The 17,188-nt window shown below is 40.7% G+C and overlaps 1 protein-coding gene across 3 annotated transcripts; it reads right to left on the reverse strand.

Moving 5' to 3' along the window:
* Positions 1-923: 923 nt before the first annotated feature.
* On the reverse strand, positions 924-16,832 carry RB195_008399 (uncharacterized protein; the record flags this gene model as incomplete). Of its 3 annotated transcripts, none has more annotated exons than XM_064194865.1 (43): positions 924-1,013; positions 1,438-1,659; positions 1,723-1,940; positions 2,216-2,307; positions 2,383-2,671; positions 2,751-2,859; positions 2,926-3,023; positions 3,146-3,260; positions 3,341-3,538; positions 3,638-3,763; positions 3,844-3,961; positions 4,208-4,371; positions 4,430-4,550; positions 4,650-4,751; positions 4,823-4,908; positions 5,025-5,099; positions 5,157-5,280; positions 5,420-5,515; positions 5,614-5,757; positions 5,829-6,067; positions 7,351-7,597; positions 7,665-7,810; positions 7,888-8,058; positions 8,688-8,781; positions 8,848-9,013; positions 9,084-9,219; positions 10,100-10,395; positions 10,453-10,660; positions 10,729-10,899; positions 11,817-11,973; positions 12,039-12,306; positions 12,394-12,510; positions 12,579-12,690; positions 13,359-13,568; positions 13,642-13,731; positions 13,793-13,861; positions 14,000-14,121; positions 14,181-14,286; positions 14,350-14,629; positions 14,683-14,777; positions 14,863-14,982; positions 16,600-16,703; positions 16,793-16,832. In XM_064194865.1, the coding sequence occupies 43 exons, from the start codon at positions 16,830-16,832 to the stop codon at positions 924-926; spliced, it is 6,351 nt and encodes a 2,116-aa protein (XP_064046009.1). The 3 variants fall into 3 exon arrangements, with proteins under 3 accessions (XP_064046009.1, XP_064046010.1, XP_064046011.1); XM_064194866.1 differs by having other exon boundaries at positions 10,465-10,660; positions 12,385-12,510; XM_064194864.1 differs by having other exon boundaries at positions 12,385-12,510.
* Between the last annotated feature and the right edge of the window lie 356 nt (positions 16,833-17,188).

Consider the following 17,188-nt stretch of genomic DNA (forward strand, 5'->3'; position numbering starts at 1 on the left):
ATGGAAACAAACAAAGCAAAACATGATTAAACACACAAATATTTAGATGCTTTGCGACCTGTTGTGCAGCGACCGCGCTCGAAGAAAGGTTCAGCTCGGGAAAGGGTGGAGAGAGCAAATGCAAAAAAAAGTAGCATAACTAGACAACCAACCAATAAATCAATACACAACGTATAACAATACACCTCGCAATGACGTCAACCGAAAGCTGCCTAGACGTAAATGAGCGAATTGTAATCGGGGTGGGTGGGTGACAAAAAAAATTACATCAAATTAAGGAAATGATAAGGAAATGAAATCAGTCAACCAATGATTACGCCAGAGGTACATACAGCGCAAAGAAGAGAAGGAAAATGATTAAACAAATACAACATAAAACTACGGACCCGATGGACCCTCATGTAATACAACGAACGCATGCACACAGACACACACACACGCACTAGCTTTGTTTGTACACGTAACCCATATAATACAGACAATAACAGAACGGGCAGATGAGAGATGACGACAACGCAGATGACGTGGAGGATTCAGATAACGACGAAATATGTGAAGCAACAGCAGCATATGACGTAGATGTGAGGGATGTGTATGAAAAGATGTAAACAACGACAACAACCAGATAAGATGATCTAACACAGATGGCGTGAAATGCGGGCGACCCAGCGCCCGCTACTCGCCTCTCTATATCACAGTACAGTAACGAGTAACTTCTTTTTTTTTACTTTGCTTTGTTCTAATTCGGATCACCATGCACTGGAAAGGCTCGCAGCACGTCTTCCTCGTCAGTAAAGCGCATAATTCGAGGAAAACTCGGCGAATAGAGATACACGTACTCGGCAGATAACAAACAAAAAACACGACGACGACGACGACTTCAACTACTACGGTATATTCTGCTCAGGAACTAGATTAACTTGTCACCGGAATTGCCCCGATTGGTCCGGTTGGCCGGCTTGCTGTGGAGGCAACATCGGCGACGAGCCCATGCCCATCGACGGCGATCGACCCTGAAACAGGTCCAGCATTAAAGTGAAGTCGGTACATCCCATGCGCTGTTCCATTTGTTAGATCTGGAAAGTAGAAATGAAACAATTCTTCCTCAAGTTTGCACAGTGGGACCCTTTTACTGAAGCCATCGAAGTACCTCTCAGAATCTCATCTAGTTCTGCTCGACGAGATACTTTAAAATAGTGATTATTTATTTTATTTTCACCTCAAAACAAAACCGCAGAAGAAGTAAATATATGGCGTTTACTGTTCGGACCCTCTGCACTTGTATTAAATTTTATTTAATATAATTTTAAATCTTCAGGAATTTGTTTCTAGTTCTCACAATATTTGCGGTATTTCTGGAAAGGAGAACACTATCTCTATCAGAAACATAAAAATTAATCATTTTCCATCTATTCATGTACTTGAGAAATTACGTACCTGACCAACACCAAACTGCTGCCCAGAAATTGCCGGCGACGTGCCCTGCTGTTGCCGTTGTTGATGATATTGTTGTTGTTGCTGCCATCCACCCGGTCCCATCGGTGCGAACTGACCTCCAGGTCCACGTGCGCCACCCTGTGGTTGCGGAGGACCGCCATAGTAGCCGGGTTGTGGAGGACCACCAGGACCTCCTGGACCCATATTCGATGGCCAATTACCCTGAAACTCAAAACAACAACATTTTCTTGTTTATTCTATGTTTTGTAGTCTCGCTATACTCACATCAGGTGTTGGCTTCATTTTGATAAACGCTGCAAACAAATGTGGTGTCTTTTTCAGTTCTTGGAATACCGATGTCTTTTCTTCATCGGTTTTTGCCATTTTCAATCGACTCATCACTTGAGCCATGGCTGGATCTAATACAGCAGGATTGCCCTGTTGTTGTTGAGGTGGCGGTTGTTGTTGCTGCTGTTGAGGTGGCATGGGGCCACTTCCAGGTTCTGCAAAAATTGCCGATGTTGATTCTATGCTTAAAATGTTCAGCTTTATGCATTCATTGACTTATGAAACGCGAGAATTCTCCGTTTCTCGCTGTTAATCAGACAGTTTGAAAGCAGCGGATTTTTGAAAAGGATGGAAAGCAAAATTACTGCGAACTGTTTCACTATTTTTCCAAGGACAGATGCAGATCGTTTTCTATCCGTTCAAAAAATCTCGCTATAACATCTCGATGCCTCCTATCTTGGAACATTTTTGTTTGTTGCATGAAACTCACGTCCTCTCATTTGTCCCATTCCTGGATGCATCGACATTCCTGGCTGCATCATTGAAGGATTGGGGTTAAATCCAACCATGGGTGTCGGAGCACTGAACACACATACACTAATTAAATTTAATCAGTTTAGATACAGGACTGGAACAAAAATAATAAACTTCACTTACCGATGATGATACGGTGGTGGAGGTTGCCCACCTGCGCCACGACCTCCACCGGGAGGTATTGGCTGACCACCTGGATGTTGACCGGGCCGCATGCCACCCATCATACTCATTTGTTGTTGTTGCTGTTGTTGTTGCTGCTGCTGTTGTTGTTGTTGTTGTTGCATTGGATTATACATAGTGGATGCACCCATCGGACCGCCCATCCCAGCAGACATGCCTTGTCCCATCGGCTGCATTCCCCCAGGTTGTTGCTGTTGTTGTTGTTGCTGTGGAGGCATCATTCCAGATGCTGGAAAAGAGACCGATTTTACATTAAATAATTATACTACCTCTAATGCAGCATAAAAATAAGTGAAGATAGGACTCACACATAAATCCACCTCTCTGTTGTTGCGGATGTTGTCCGGATTGTGGGTGTGTTGGCATAGAGGACATTGACGGGACTTGACTCAGAGGACTCGGTCCAGGCATACCTCCCTGCACACATCAATTTTTTTTCACACTATACCGCATAGAAAGTAGTCTCTTGATATTTCACAGTACCTTCATATGGGTTCCAGCAAATGGTTTATTATCAGGAGGAGGTGTTGGCACAGACGTTGGACCGACAAGAGCTGATCCCGAACCTGACGCAGATGGTCCTGAAATGAAAAATGAATATATCTCAAACAAATCACCCATACTTCAAACCCGTTTCATTTGATCACATCTAGATAGTTCCTAAGAGGGATTCAAACATTTTTCATTGCAATATCCTGCTAACCTCCAGCAACCGCCTGCAGTCCATCGATACGTCGTCTCATCATCATGTCTGCACGTCTGGCAATCGATCGCTTCTGTTCGGCCAATTTCTGTCGGATGTTCATGCAGAACGGTACCTGAACATATCCTATTTGACGCTAATCCATCAAACGAAAACTAATCTTCAACCTAAAAACAAAAAGAAAAAAATCCCTACCGAACATGAATCTCTCGAACAATGTTTCGCATGATAACAGCATAATGCGATCAGTTGCTTGCACACTGGACAACTGGCGTTGACACGTTTCTTGCACATCTTTGTATGTTGCACTACACGTTTCATCTTGTGGCATGATACACGACGACAATTTGCGTCTCTACATTGACAAGCGTGCACCAGTGATAATATGCAACGCTGAAAGAAAACATTTTATTCTTACGCCGCTCTCCATTATTGACAAATAAGTAATCAAATAAATCCTACCATCCCATATAATAAATAGATAAACAGTACCTGAATACTTTCGAAACGATTGTTGCCACTAGAATCACCACTTTCGGCGCCGATAAGCGGTTTGATCTGTTCCATTGGATGCTCATGTGGAACGGAATCGCGACATGTTTCACACAAATCGAAATCCTAAAATAGAAGTTTAATATTGTGACAGGGATAACTAGTAATAACAATAATTCTACCATATGAATGTAATTCACACTTACGTCACAAGTCGTACAATGCCATTTCGCGTTCGAACTGTTACATTTATTACATGTATATGTCATATCCTTATTGACATCGGATTCGTGTAAAGCATGACACAGAGCCAGAGTCGAATACCTGAATCATACAATACAATCAACTACTGTAATGAAATGCATTTAATTAATAATAGTGATAGTAATAATAATTAAGGAATCTAGCGCAAGTTGTTAGGATCAAAAAAAAACTTTTAAAAAAAACTGCTTTCTATTCACTTCCATATATGATTAAACTTTAAGAAGTTCTTATCGCAACAAAACTACAATCACAGAAACAGAGAGAAACAATTAAAACCCAGGGTCACTAACTGTGGAGAGAACTTACTTGGCTCTTCTCAGCGAGCTGAATTCCCAATGTTCATCACGTGCTCTCGTCAAAAACGTGTCTCTACCGTCCATCATATCTGATGCCATAAGCGGATCCGGATCAACAATATCAGGAAGCGAAAGTGCAGATTGTTGGGTAACCAGTCGAATAGTGAAGAATACCTGAATTACAAAATAACATGAAGATAGAACTAGAACCTAGTTAACTATGTATTCCTACCTCTTTGTGCTTTTCAAATTGTGAATACAATTTGTCAGCAACCTCGTTACCAGTAGAGCTACCTTGTTTTTTCTTATTCATTTTCGAGTTCTTCTTCAGGTTGTTCTTTTTGTTTTTAGAGCTGAAATATAGCAGTTACTATGATTAGTCGTGGATTTACTCACCGACGCCTTAACAATCCACTCTCCTTACCGCCACATATTACAAACTATAGACGAACCTCTTCTTTTTACCGTTATCGCCGGTTTGGAAAATGTCGTCATCCTCCTCTTCGGCTTCTGCGACCTCCTTACGTCGTTGAGCCTCTTCGTTTCCAGCTTCTCTGAAACAAACCCACATTTCAGTTCTCATCAATTAGAACTAGTATTTGATGACTACTGATATCTAACTTACCTTATGCAATCCTCAATGACATTCGGCCAGAAGTCTCCCTCAAAATACGGCAAGCTCATCGGAGTTGTAAGATTGTCATCTCGAGCCTGGAAATGAAGTCTCAGCTCCGCGGTTGAGATTGTTCCAACCGATGAGGTGCGTGTAATTTACCCCTGCTGTCTAGTTTCTAATCCTCTATATAATAAAACATCATTCAATGTACCTGCTTATAGATATCTTTGAACTCGACTACGGTTTTCTCAGCCACACCTTTTTCGAGCATCTTCTTGTACCAATCCTAGAAAAAAGATGATAACATCAACAAACTTATCTATCAACTTTATAAGTTGCTCACCTGCAACCTTTTCGGTTTAGGAATCTTTTGCTCAGGTGGATGGCAATGGAAGATGTAGTCATCACCCTCAGAAGGTGGACACGCCCAGATGTGTGCCATAGTGTAGCCAAGTCGTTTGACATAGCTAAAAAAAAATGAATTAACTCTTAACAATCGATGGAGCTTGATATGACGATAAAAAATGTGTGATGGGGAGCATTTGCAGTTGAGAACGTATTTACCAGCCAACCACAACACCAATCACAAAAAAAAGGGCCACTTACTCTAGGTATCCAAGCAGAATTTCATGGTACACTTCCGTTCTTAGTTCTCTAGGCTGGAAGAAGTGGACAGAGTCCAAATAGGCGATATACACGCGCCTAAAACAATGACTTTATCACTCTAAACATTCAAAATCATATCACTCTAAACAACATGTTTGTTGAAACAACAACAAAAACTAAATGCGACAACTTACCTCGCATTTGGTTCCTTACAATTGCTACCGTATTCCTGCACATGAAGACCAAAGAAGCACACTTCTACACCATCAATGATCTCGAATGCAAAGACAGCCTTAGTTCGATACGGGAATTTGTCAGGGAATCCCTGTTGGCCGTATCTTAAATACAGATGATTGCATTAGCAATCACGACCACGTAATCGTTCAGAGTTGATAAAAATACAACTCACTTCGCTTTCATCAATGGTTTTACTTCCACTTCTTTATCCTGAACACATAAGGTTCGTATGATAACCTCATATTGATCAGGATTATTCGGCATCGCATTTTTCAGGAACGTGTTCACACGATCTTCTAGGAACTGCGACAGCTTGTTATGCGGCAATCGTTTCGCCATGAATCGATTCTCCGGTTTCGGATAACTTTTCTCCTTTCGGCAAGTATCACAAATGAAGCCTTCTGGGAAGACCTGGAATTGACCGATTTAGAAATCGCTCATAACAGCGACCTTCTAGAAAATAAAAAAACTCTATTTCGAATTTAATGGCAAATAATACCGGCTACAGATGATCCAAAAAACAGAAAGTGCAACGATACTAAACGAGATTATAGAAATGGTATTCAAAAAGTAGAAAAGAGGATTTCAGCGGATGAAATAGATTGAAAACCGCAATCAGTATTTCAGAAAGCAATCAGCTAATCAATTTCTAATAAGTTAAAGCCAATTCCTCTAAAATACGTCTCAAGAAGTTCAAATAAAGTTCAAAACATTCCTTTCTATGGATAACAAACCTAACGTCTGTACCACTCAATCATTGGGAGGAAAAGCAACCGCCCGTCATAAAAGAAACAGGTGAACTGGCGTGGTCCACAAAAATTCAGGCATCCAAGCCAACCGTACATGTCTTCACCTGTTTTTGACAATCTTTAACGCGTATATATGTTTGAACAAGTAGAGAGTACGTGCTTCACACGTTTAACATGGCAGAAGAAGTATACGGTAGCAGGAATGGATCGATATAATGGGGGGACTCCATTCTGACAGAAATTAACCATAAAACATATGAAACACTTGGTGTTGAAGAATATCTTTGGAATGCAGCAACATTTCGAACGTAAATCTGAACCCTACTGACTGTAATCGAAGTTAATCTGATGACTTGTCCTACCGGTCTTGAGCAGAAATTTCGTAGGTCCTGAACAGCGGACGCCTCTTTCTCACGTTTAGGCTATTATATATGCTGTTGTTCATCTCCAATTGATTTAAATTTAAACCGCGTTCTTCTTAATGGTTATTAGCATAAGAATAACTGATATTGAAGTATAAGTCTTTACTTTGAATGAGTTCTAGATATCTGCTGAAAGATAGATATTTGTTTTCCAGCTCTACTCCACCTCCAACTACATAATCCAGCAAATTCATGCCATTTAGTAATATCTATTATTTGATTATACTCCTTTTCCTCTACTTGAGTATGAAACTATGGATGATACATACGGACCATCTTCGTGAGTTATCATTATCGTTCCCTCCTCTTCCACGTTCTGGATTACAAATTGAAAACTAGGAAGCCTTGTAGCGGGATAAAAAAAAACCACAAGACCAGGCAAGAAAGTATCAGAGCGAAGGAGAAGAGCACAAATGTGAACGCTTCATAAAGTTTGAGAAACATATGCAACTATATCTACAATCCGACTTTTTTTTGGACTCATGTATAACTTTTTTTTTTGGTTTTACCGCAAATTTCTTACCTTTTTATCGTACAACGCACATATCCTATGCCATTTTCGATGGCAATATTTGCACACTTCGAATGGCTCGTAGTCAATCACGTTGTTCTTCATTTGGACGAACTTGTCTTTTGGCGCCATATTCGATTGATCATTCGGATTTTCCGATAACGATATACCTTCTGGTGGTAATGCATCGAAACACTTCAAACAATACGTATATCGTTCCGAAACCGTTACACCATATTGTGAAGATGTTTGTTCATAACTAAAATCGATAAATATTTTCGTGAACTCGAGAACAATCGCTGTTCTATATATTAGTGTATACTTACACCCAGTACGGCTGATCTCTCGCAATTGTACACATCGATGCGCCGTAACAGAATAATGCCAACGGTGTGAACGACAATTTTCTTGAACAACAGTAGCCCATTTGTTGCATTACTTGGTCCATTTCAGATACAAACATTTCGCTGAGCTAAAAAAAAACACGCACACTTAACTATTAAGGGAAACAACAAATAACTAAAAGCCAAAAAGAAATATTCTTACTACCTTTGTGCAATATTTGTACACTTTGCTGTTCTTCCTATTATACATCCAAGCGTTATCAAACATTAACCACATATCATCGCAGAACTCCCATGGATTCTTATAACGTCCACTATCTAATTTTACGCATATCGTTGATAAATCCATTGGGTGCTTTATTATATCATTGTAATCCTGAAATATACTATTTTAATTCGAAAAATATTGGCTTTCTTCTTAAAACAATTGTGTGAAATGCAGTTCGGACTTGTAAAACTTGTATTTTTTTATCAACTTCTAGTTCGACATGGGATATTGGAAAAAAGACAAAAAAAAAAGAGTTGTGGCCCCTCACTAGAAAAATCATCGTATACAGTTGTTGCTTTTGCAGGTGCGTAAGTTGTCAGCTTCCAATAAAAAAAGGTATCAAGTACTTGTAAGTGACGTACTTCATCATTAAGAATTAAATATTTTTGTTAGGGTAAAACTCCGATTTTTGGTTGGTCTGGTCTTCGAATTCAAAAATGACAAATGACAATGGGGCGCACCGGTTGCGCAATACAACAAAAGCCGTCGTAAGAAACAGTTCCGGGGTCGTCCGTTTACACTGATACGGGGAGAGGAGAACGGAATCACCCTCCTCCCCATGATCTACGACCCCGTATAGGATTTACCCACCTGAAACCTGTACCACCCCAGATTCGTGGGGTGATGGCCTTGAAATAACCCATTCGAACAGCAGCTTCAAGGATTATGGATAAAACCAGTAGCTGCACTACCATTGGAGGGTAATACTTTAGCATGATGTAGCCCCAAAAACTCACAGGTATATGCAATAAGTCTGGATCAACCGGCATACGGAACGGTACGGCATCTTCTGAGCAATCCATTTTCTCCCAAACTGGCCGTAAATAATGCCTGGAATAAGCGACTATCATCCTCAACCGTCTTCTTACATTTCATAAGGCATCCTTAACAACATACCGTAACTCATTGGCGTCAAAAATTGTGTCCTCTCCAGGTGGCGGCGTAGGTTCCCGTTTCACCACCTCTTTCTTCGGCGAAGATGTTGAGTCGAGGGCTTTACTGGTAGATTTCACGGACGTATTCGAAGCAGAAGCTGACGCTCCCGACGATGGACCGGGAGCAACTGAAAAAAATCAACAGTAATTGATGCTGGCCTTCGATCATAAATTAAATAGGCATGGATTAAACTATACCGGAACAACCTTCCTCCATTTTGACCTTAGATTCAGATTTAACTAGCGACGGAGGTAATCCGTTTGTTGAGGAGACGTTGGTGGATGACGACAGAGGACCGTTAGAATCTCCGGTGTCCATTGCTTCCATTTTCACCTAACAGATATCGTAGTAAACCACCAATACGAAAAATATGGCAATGAAATTAAAGGAAAATTATGACGGTTCTTTGGAATGGAACTCCTTAACCTCCAAGAAAATCCATGAAAGGATTCGTTATTAAAGTGTCATTAGAACTACGATTGTGAATCCTGGCAAGAGTACACGGACTTTCTCAGGAAAATAGCAGCAGATGGCGAAAATGCTGTTGGATGGTGTGAATATTGAATGTATTTGGTGCCTCTTTTAGATCTTGGTGCACGTTTTTGCTTTTGAAAGAAAAACAAGTAAAAATCTTCCTGGATCTAGAATGGGGAACAACCGCACTTTATTCGGTATGGAGGGACCTTGCTTTCTTCCAAAAAATCGACCAACGATTTCCGGTGCAAATTTTCACAAAAGTGTAATCAGGAAAAATGTTGAACACAGGAAAACAGATATTTGATTGCTACTAAAACCTGCTTCCCGAAGATTCTAGACATCGATCATTTGCGTCCAGCAGAAAATTGTGTTAAATAAGTACCTAAGATGCATAGAGGTAAAGTTCTGATTAAACGCACGAATTAATCTCACGCTTTATCCCGAATTAAATCTGCGTTTTATCATGATTACTTTTTATCGCAATAAGAGTTCTATAGAAATACTGTTTCGAGCGGCTCCCACTCACCAGTGGATGTAAAACCAAGGTGGAAAGACAGCGAAAAGACAACTTTAATACAGTAAACTATAGTCTATACTATCGAAAGTCATAATTTTTTGAAAGCAATTTTTATGGTGTCTAGTTGATTTCCTAATTCCTCAACCCTTATGAATTTTCGCATCCATCAACTATGCATCTGTTCAGAAAAAATCAGAAGCTAATCAAGTAAACAATTACCAAAGGTGTTCCAGCAGCTGAACCGTGGTTGCTATTCGACTGAGGACCTATTCGTTCTTGAGACCGTTGTTGTTGGGTTCTTGGATCTGCAGCTGACGGTGGGGCTGACATGGGACCACTGCCTGTAGCGCCTGTCCATCCAGCGACATTATGTTGTTGGTGCGGTTGTTGCGAATGTGGACCTTGTTGTTGTTGTTGTTGAGTCGCTTGCAACCCCGGCGGTAAAGGTGTCGATCCAGCAGTTCGATTTGGTGGATTTGGCATATCCATATCGAAGTCTGGGATTGTTCCTAGTGCTGCAAACAGCATCGCCTCTTTAGTTGGTCCTTCATCGAAATATGGATTAGGAATACCTTCCGACACACCTCCACCGGCACCGCCTTGTTGCTGTTGTCCAGCAGCGGCACTTGGAGCAGACTGGGGTGGGGCACCAGCAGAAGCGGCTGCTGATGCCGCACCTCCTTGTGCTCCTCCGTCCGCTCGAAGCCTGGAGTTCTTCTTATCTTGCAAGTCTTTCTGGATCTTATAGATTTTCTCAGCAAGCAGATGGTAGTATTCTTCCTGAAAATCTCGAAATTTCACAACGTAGTGGAATATTTTCTACAGTTATCTGTTGGTTAAGAACTCACCCGATCGTTGGCGGACTCGAACATCTCCATCTCGACTTTACGCGCATAGTTGATAAGGTCACGAATTCGCTGATCGTGAATAGCGTTTGGATCGGGTGACGGGAAAATTGCTTTAACTAGCTTCCCAACAAGATGATTACGGAGATCTCGGGTAACATGTTGATGCCATTCCTAAATGTCTTTACATTTAAGCTCTCTTCTAAAAACAATCTTCCATTTTATAATCTAAAGGTTTCTAAGAGAATCAAGAGAAAATTCTCGTTAATAAACACTGCAAAAACTGATGTTCATTGAATGGGCTGCTTTTCTGACAAGCTCCACGCTATATAAATGAAGGCCGAGATGTAAAACAGTGCAAATTTTCTTTCGGAGCAATTTTATTTATTTAGGATCACGCGTATAACTATACTACAGCTAATAACACAAAACCTACGCATAACTGTAGTTTTCTGTTAAAAAAGGTGAAAATTATTTTTGATTGATTAGAAGTTTACTGCTTCGAACACTGATGCTCTGCCCTATTCTGTCAATGACAAGAAATTACTTAAATGGCTAATATCTGGATTTTCTTATCTTGTACACATCGCAATATAGCGAAAACTCAATCAATAAGAACTTAAAACTTGACTTAATTTCCCTCAAAATGTAGTGTAACAGCACCTTCTAAATGTTGTAATAATAATAAATGTTCTAATTCCTTTTTACTTTCCAATTAAGAATGTTACTCCAAGCATCAAAATACCAAGAAATGTCTTCAATCGGACGTAACTTTTCAAAAGATAGGTTAGTCCCCCACTTGAAATTCTTTAGATGGCTTAAGCTTTTTCATTTTCATTTTTATTTTTAGTATTTATCTTACTTTATGCTAGAGGGTGCTCCAAATGCCATGCATTTTAGTCCTATCAAAACTAAAGTTCTAAACTGCAGTGACATTTGGAGCACTCTCTATATTTTAACGTTTAGTCGTATCACCGAAATTACTTTGACTAACTACTAAGTTATAAAATGAAATAAAAACTAACTACTAAACTATCAACATCAGAATAGTAACTCTACTTAAGTTATAACTGTTAGGAAAAAACCGTTACCTTTGCATGACTAGGTACATCGGGAGGTGGGAAATTGATTGTTGAGAAGTCGCCGGGAGCTCTAGACATCATTCCGTGATGAGGACCACCTTGTGTAGTTCCAACAGAGCCAGGACCCGCGTGTTTGTTAGGAGGATTAGGGGAGCGGAATGGATCACTGAAAGACAGATTAGAGATTATATGAATACAGAGCAAAGAGATGCTTTTTACTATTAAACTTACTTCATCGGTGGATTATAGTCGTTGAGCAATCCAGCAGCCGACATGGGGCCACTGTGAGGTCCACCGGGAACACTGCCGGGACCCGATGGTGCTGCACTCGCAGCTCCACTGCCCGCACCTGCTCCTTGATTTGACGCTGGAGCTGGGGAGCCAAATTGAGCCATAGGATCTACTGATTGTGGACCACCAGGGCCCATACTGCCACCACCTACTGACCCAGGAGCTCCAACGGATCCTGGTCCTAGTAATTGGCTCATATCTTGCAATGCTGTAAATGGTTAGTGATTAGGAATTTCATTAACGCTCAAAAAATGAGGGAAACAATATAAGAGAGGTAAACTCTGACATAGCTCACTTCCAGCGGCTGACGGCTGATTCTGTATGCTTTTTAGGGGTTTGCACACAGGACAGTCGTCACGATTACAATTCTTCCAATGAGCAATAATTTGCCTTGACGATGCACAGTGTGCATCTAAAAAAAAGAGGTAAAGAAACTAATTGCAGCTTTTTTTTAACTATTGACTTAATGATAATACTTACAAGTACACTGTCTTCCGTTATGGCAGATTGTCATGTGTTGTAAAACTTCTTTCATCGTGTTGCAATGAGGCAAATTGCACGGTGTTCGACCATTTGCGGCTTCGGCAGGATTCTGGAAGCAAACTAGACATCAACGTAAGATAGTAGAGAAAATTGCGCAATAGCTTAGATTTGAAAAGTTTCAAAATTTTTACTCTTCCAAAAGTGTCGGAAACGATAGCTTGCTGATAATCAATAATAACACGTTTAAACATGTAAGTACAGAAGAGCACGTCCTAACATGTTAGTGAGGAAACCATAAAAGGCGTCTAATCTTTAGAACGACCTCAACGCTTTCCACGTTTCCTTAAAGGAAATGCTCCTTAGTTTTAATTATCCGATTCTTGTATCGTATCTTTTAATCTTCCAATCCGATCCGGATTTCTTTTAATCGTATTTATTTGCATTATTTTGTTTGTCTCATTGGTATTCTACTCTCATCTTACTTATTTCCGTTCTTTCATCCTAAATTCATATACACATTCCAAGCCCAACTCAAATCGCCTAGAATATCGCATCATCGTTGAACCAATGGGCTTCTCTTCTACGCTAATTCAAGATGTGCTGAGCGCCTGAGTAAAAGGAGCAACTTAAGAAGCTCTTACGTTGACCCTAGTAAGAAATGAGTTCTCACTAAACCCTCAGTAGATATTCTTTGGTACTTCTACTTACTCTAATGAGTTCTCAAACCTAACAAAACATACTAAATAAATAAGACACAATACTAAAAGTTGCACCTACCCTTTCCCGTTGCTGACACTTGTGCGCATGTAACAACAACACTAACTGTTGCTGTATCAACTTTCGCTTCTCTGGATCTTGAGTTCCTGGTGTTAAAGGAGTTCCTGGCGTCCGTTGCTGGGGTTGAGACACCGGTGCTCCGGACATTTGCGGATGAGCATGGGATTGTTGGCTTACTGGAGGTGCACCATTCGGCATTTGCATCATTCCCTAGGAGAACAAATAGCTCAAAATATGGTTTTATTGGAGTCAATTTGGCACCATTAGATTGACCCATGCATACCGGAGGTTGTTGCGTCGGTCCGCCTGCACCCGGTGGTCGATTAGGCATCTGATGAGGACCGTTAGATTGGGAGGGATCCATCATCATCATCTGGAACAGAGGGTCAACCATTTTTCATAATTTATTTGCGATGTATTACTTGTATTCTTACTGGAGGTCCTTGAGGTGGTCCCGGATGTCCAGGCATCATTCCTGGGTATGGCTGCCTGTTCATAAAGCCCTAAAAAGCATAAGATACTACAGCACGACAACGATAGAGAAAATTTGAAAGAAGAGTTGGTGCGCATACATTTAATATAATACAAGCTTAACAAACATCTTATGTCTTGATTTCAGAGAGATCTTAATTTCAGCTAACCTGAGGAGGTGGTCCGCCCATAAATTGGTCAGGCCGCTGGCCTTGAAAGGGTGCGTTTGGATTAAAAGGTTGCTCCATCATTCCTGGATGTCGCATCATACCCGACATCATCTGCGGCATGCCTGGAAACTTCCGAAATTGAGCCCCTAAATCACCCGCATCAAAACGAATATTATCTCACCCGGCCGACCTGGAGGTGCCATTTGGGGTGGCCGTTGCATGTGAGCTCCATTCATCATGCCTCCTCGTGGAATGGTTTGCCCTCGCCCTTGTCCAGGATAGGGTATCTGAATCCAAAACGATATGTTTCCTCAATATTTAAGTTAGCAAGTTAACATGAGAAATCTCACCTGATTTGGCGCTCCTTGTGGAGCATACTGGCCTGGGTATCCCCGCATTTGACCCTGTGGTCCACCAGTCATCATCGGTTGACCGTATTGTGGCTGTTGGGGCGCCATCTGCATTCCATCGTACATCACGGGCGGTCCCTGACCAGGGGCACGCATTGGGCCTCCAGGAGGTCCACCCGGTGGCCCTCCAGGAGAGGGTCCGGGGCCGCCCGCCCCTCGCCCTGCACCTGCCATGTTTGCGTTTGGAGGAGACATCATTGTCGCGCCGGTCATTGGACTCCTGAGACTTCTCGTCATATTTTTACGATTTATAGCAGAAATATTCCAACTAACCTCGTATTGAAGTTGTTTGCTGCAGGTGCTGTCGAAAACGTAGGCCTTGGCGAATTGTTCGCAGCTGGGCCTTGCGTTTGGGTCATCAATAATTCCTTCAAACGTTCATATTAGGAAGTACTCGACAAAGTCAAAAGACAACCTTAATGTATAAATAAGACGAAAAAGTTTGGTGCATACCTGTAGAACAGATTGCTGTTGACCAGTGCCTTGAGAAGGTTGCCCGCCCGGTTGACCTCCTCCAGCCTGGCCAAATCCCGCCTGTGGCATTGGAGCCGGCATCGTGGATTGTGACGTGGTCTAGAAAAGAAATAAGAATATAACCTCTAAGAGCAAGCGAACATGGAGAAATCACTGGTGTCTCACGAGCGGCGGAATGCCAAATGAAGAGAAAAAAAAAATGCAACCTAACCAAGAAAGATGAAGAAAATAACCATATGAAATTTTGCAACGAGGTTACTAGTTTGTGTGAGTTCTTCATTCTATAAATGAGGCTCCTTGAGGACAAATTTCCTCCAAAGTTCCAATGTCACCATTTCCACATCAAACATTAATAGGGCTTATTCCAACTATTTGTAGATGTTAACCTCATTTTAAAGACTCATGTAGATAAACGATTCGTATCACTTTTCTTACCAGAAGTTCGAGAATTAAATGGAAACTTCAGATCTACAAGTTTTCAATAAAGATGAGATAGTGTTTCTACGCTAGTGATTTTCACACATATCTCGTCCAAGTTATCGGTGACCGAAATCGTAAACTTACTCTCTCTTATCAAGACATTATTTCAATAAGTACATCAAGAAACTACGCGCTGATAAAGAAAAGAGAGCAAATTGATGCTTCCGAACATGGATAACTTGCATAGCCCGTGTAGATGAGATTAGGCCTCGAATAGTTGAAAGGGGAAATCTTTTCGATTTAAACAACGTGTTGTTTATTCTCACGCACCAAAACATTTGTCAGAGTATTTGCAAACTTTGATAGCACCTCGCAGAAAGTGGACTCAGTGATTACTCCATAACGACTTAGCTCTAATTACTTCAAAACTAATTGGGAGTAAACAGGGTAAAATTTTTTCAATTTTACTCGAGCGCAGATGATTCTATTTCTTTGAAAAAAGCACGTCTTAGAAAGAATACAAGACAATTTCGATAGAAAACGGCTCAGAGTGAATAGTGCACTCTTTCTAGATCTTTAGGGTTCCAAACCATGTTATTTGATTCTAAACTGAGTTTCCAACCAAATGTTCCTTCCAAAATCTAATCCTTTACAGAATTTAGACATTGGCAAGGAACACAAAACGAACACTTTAAAATAAACTGCTAAGAAAGCTGCCACAAACTCAGCTATGTAGTAGTAGAACAAGTAATCTATCTAAATTTGAAAAGCAGAGAAAAGGTGATCGAAATCATTAGTTGTGAATTTTCCAATTAAAGTGAGATGTCTGGGTCAAAGAAAAAAGAAAGAAAGAAAAAGAATGTTGGTAAAACTTTTGCTTCTGATTCTGACTAGTGTCGAGAGCAAATTCTTGGGAGATGTTATTCGATAATATGCTTCAACTCAGTTTTGACTTCTACATTTTCATTTAGTAGTTTTATAATATTCTACAACGCCTTTAAACTCAAATTGTGAAAACCAGACCTAATTTCTGTCAAATGTTATCAACTTCAGTCAAATATTCAGAAAACGAAAAGAATATAACAGAATACTAAAACTGAAACAGGAAAAAGTTATGGGGATCTCAACAAGCGCCGCCTGGTAGAACTCTATGAAAGGAATCTAGTCGTCACATAACGATATCGAGAAATGAAAGCTAGAACTGAACGAGTAACAAAGTTGGACATAAAACTAGTGTTACCGATCCTCTATAAGAATGAAAGAAATATTGAAAAGAAAAACGAATAATTAACTAACCGGCACATCGCCACCTATGTGACCTGTCTGGGGTAGTGGCTCTAGTTTTTCAAGTTCACTAAGTCCATCTAATCCATCTCCGGATTCAAAATCTGCGCAAGGTGCTAAACAATACAACTAATAAGAAAATGATCAAAGTTGATCCAAAATATAAAATCTGACAAGAAACTACTCCCAGAAAAATAAAACCCACCAGAATCAACTTTTAACTTTTTGCACGCTGGCTCGTCCATGGCGTCAAGGGAGCCGTGGATTGGCTGGCGTGCGCTCGCTTCTCGATGATCCGAGAGCTTCAGCAGCTACTCCGGTCAGACAAATACTTTGCAGTAGCAGTTGTTTTTATGGATCAAGAGGAGACGTTTACTGCTCGCATGCAGTTTAACCGTCCGCCTCACAGTATCCTTCTTGTCTTCTAAGCAATGCACTTAAAGCGATTTTTTCAATGTGCAGTACGAAGGAAGCAAACAAATAAGAAATAAAATAGTAACATGGAAGAGAGGAAATCGATAAAACGAAAGGGGAAGTAAATCTAATAAGGACGAATATGGGTAACAGAAAAGAAGGAGAGTAGCAAAAGTGTACTTATAAT

This window comes from Necator americanus, chromosome III (assembly GCF_031761385.1).
Source record: "Necator americanus strain Aroian chromosome III, whole genome shotgun sequence".
Lineage (NCBI taxonomy): Eukaryota > Metazoa > Nematoda > Chromadorea > Rhabditida > Ancylostomatidae > Necator > Necator americanus.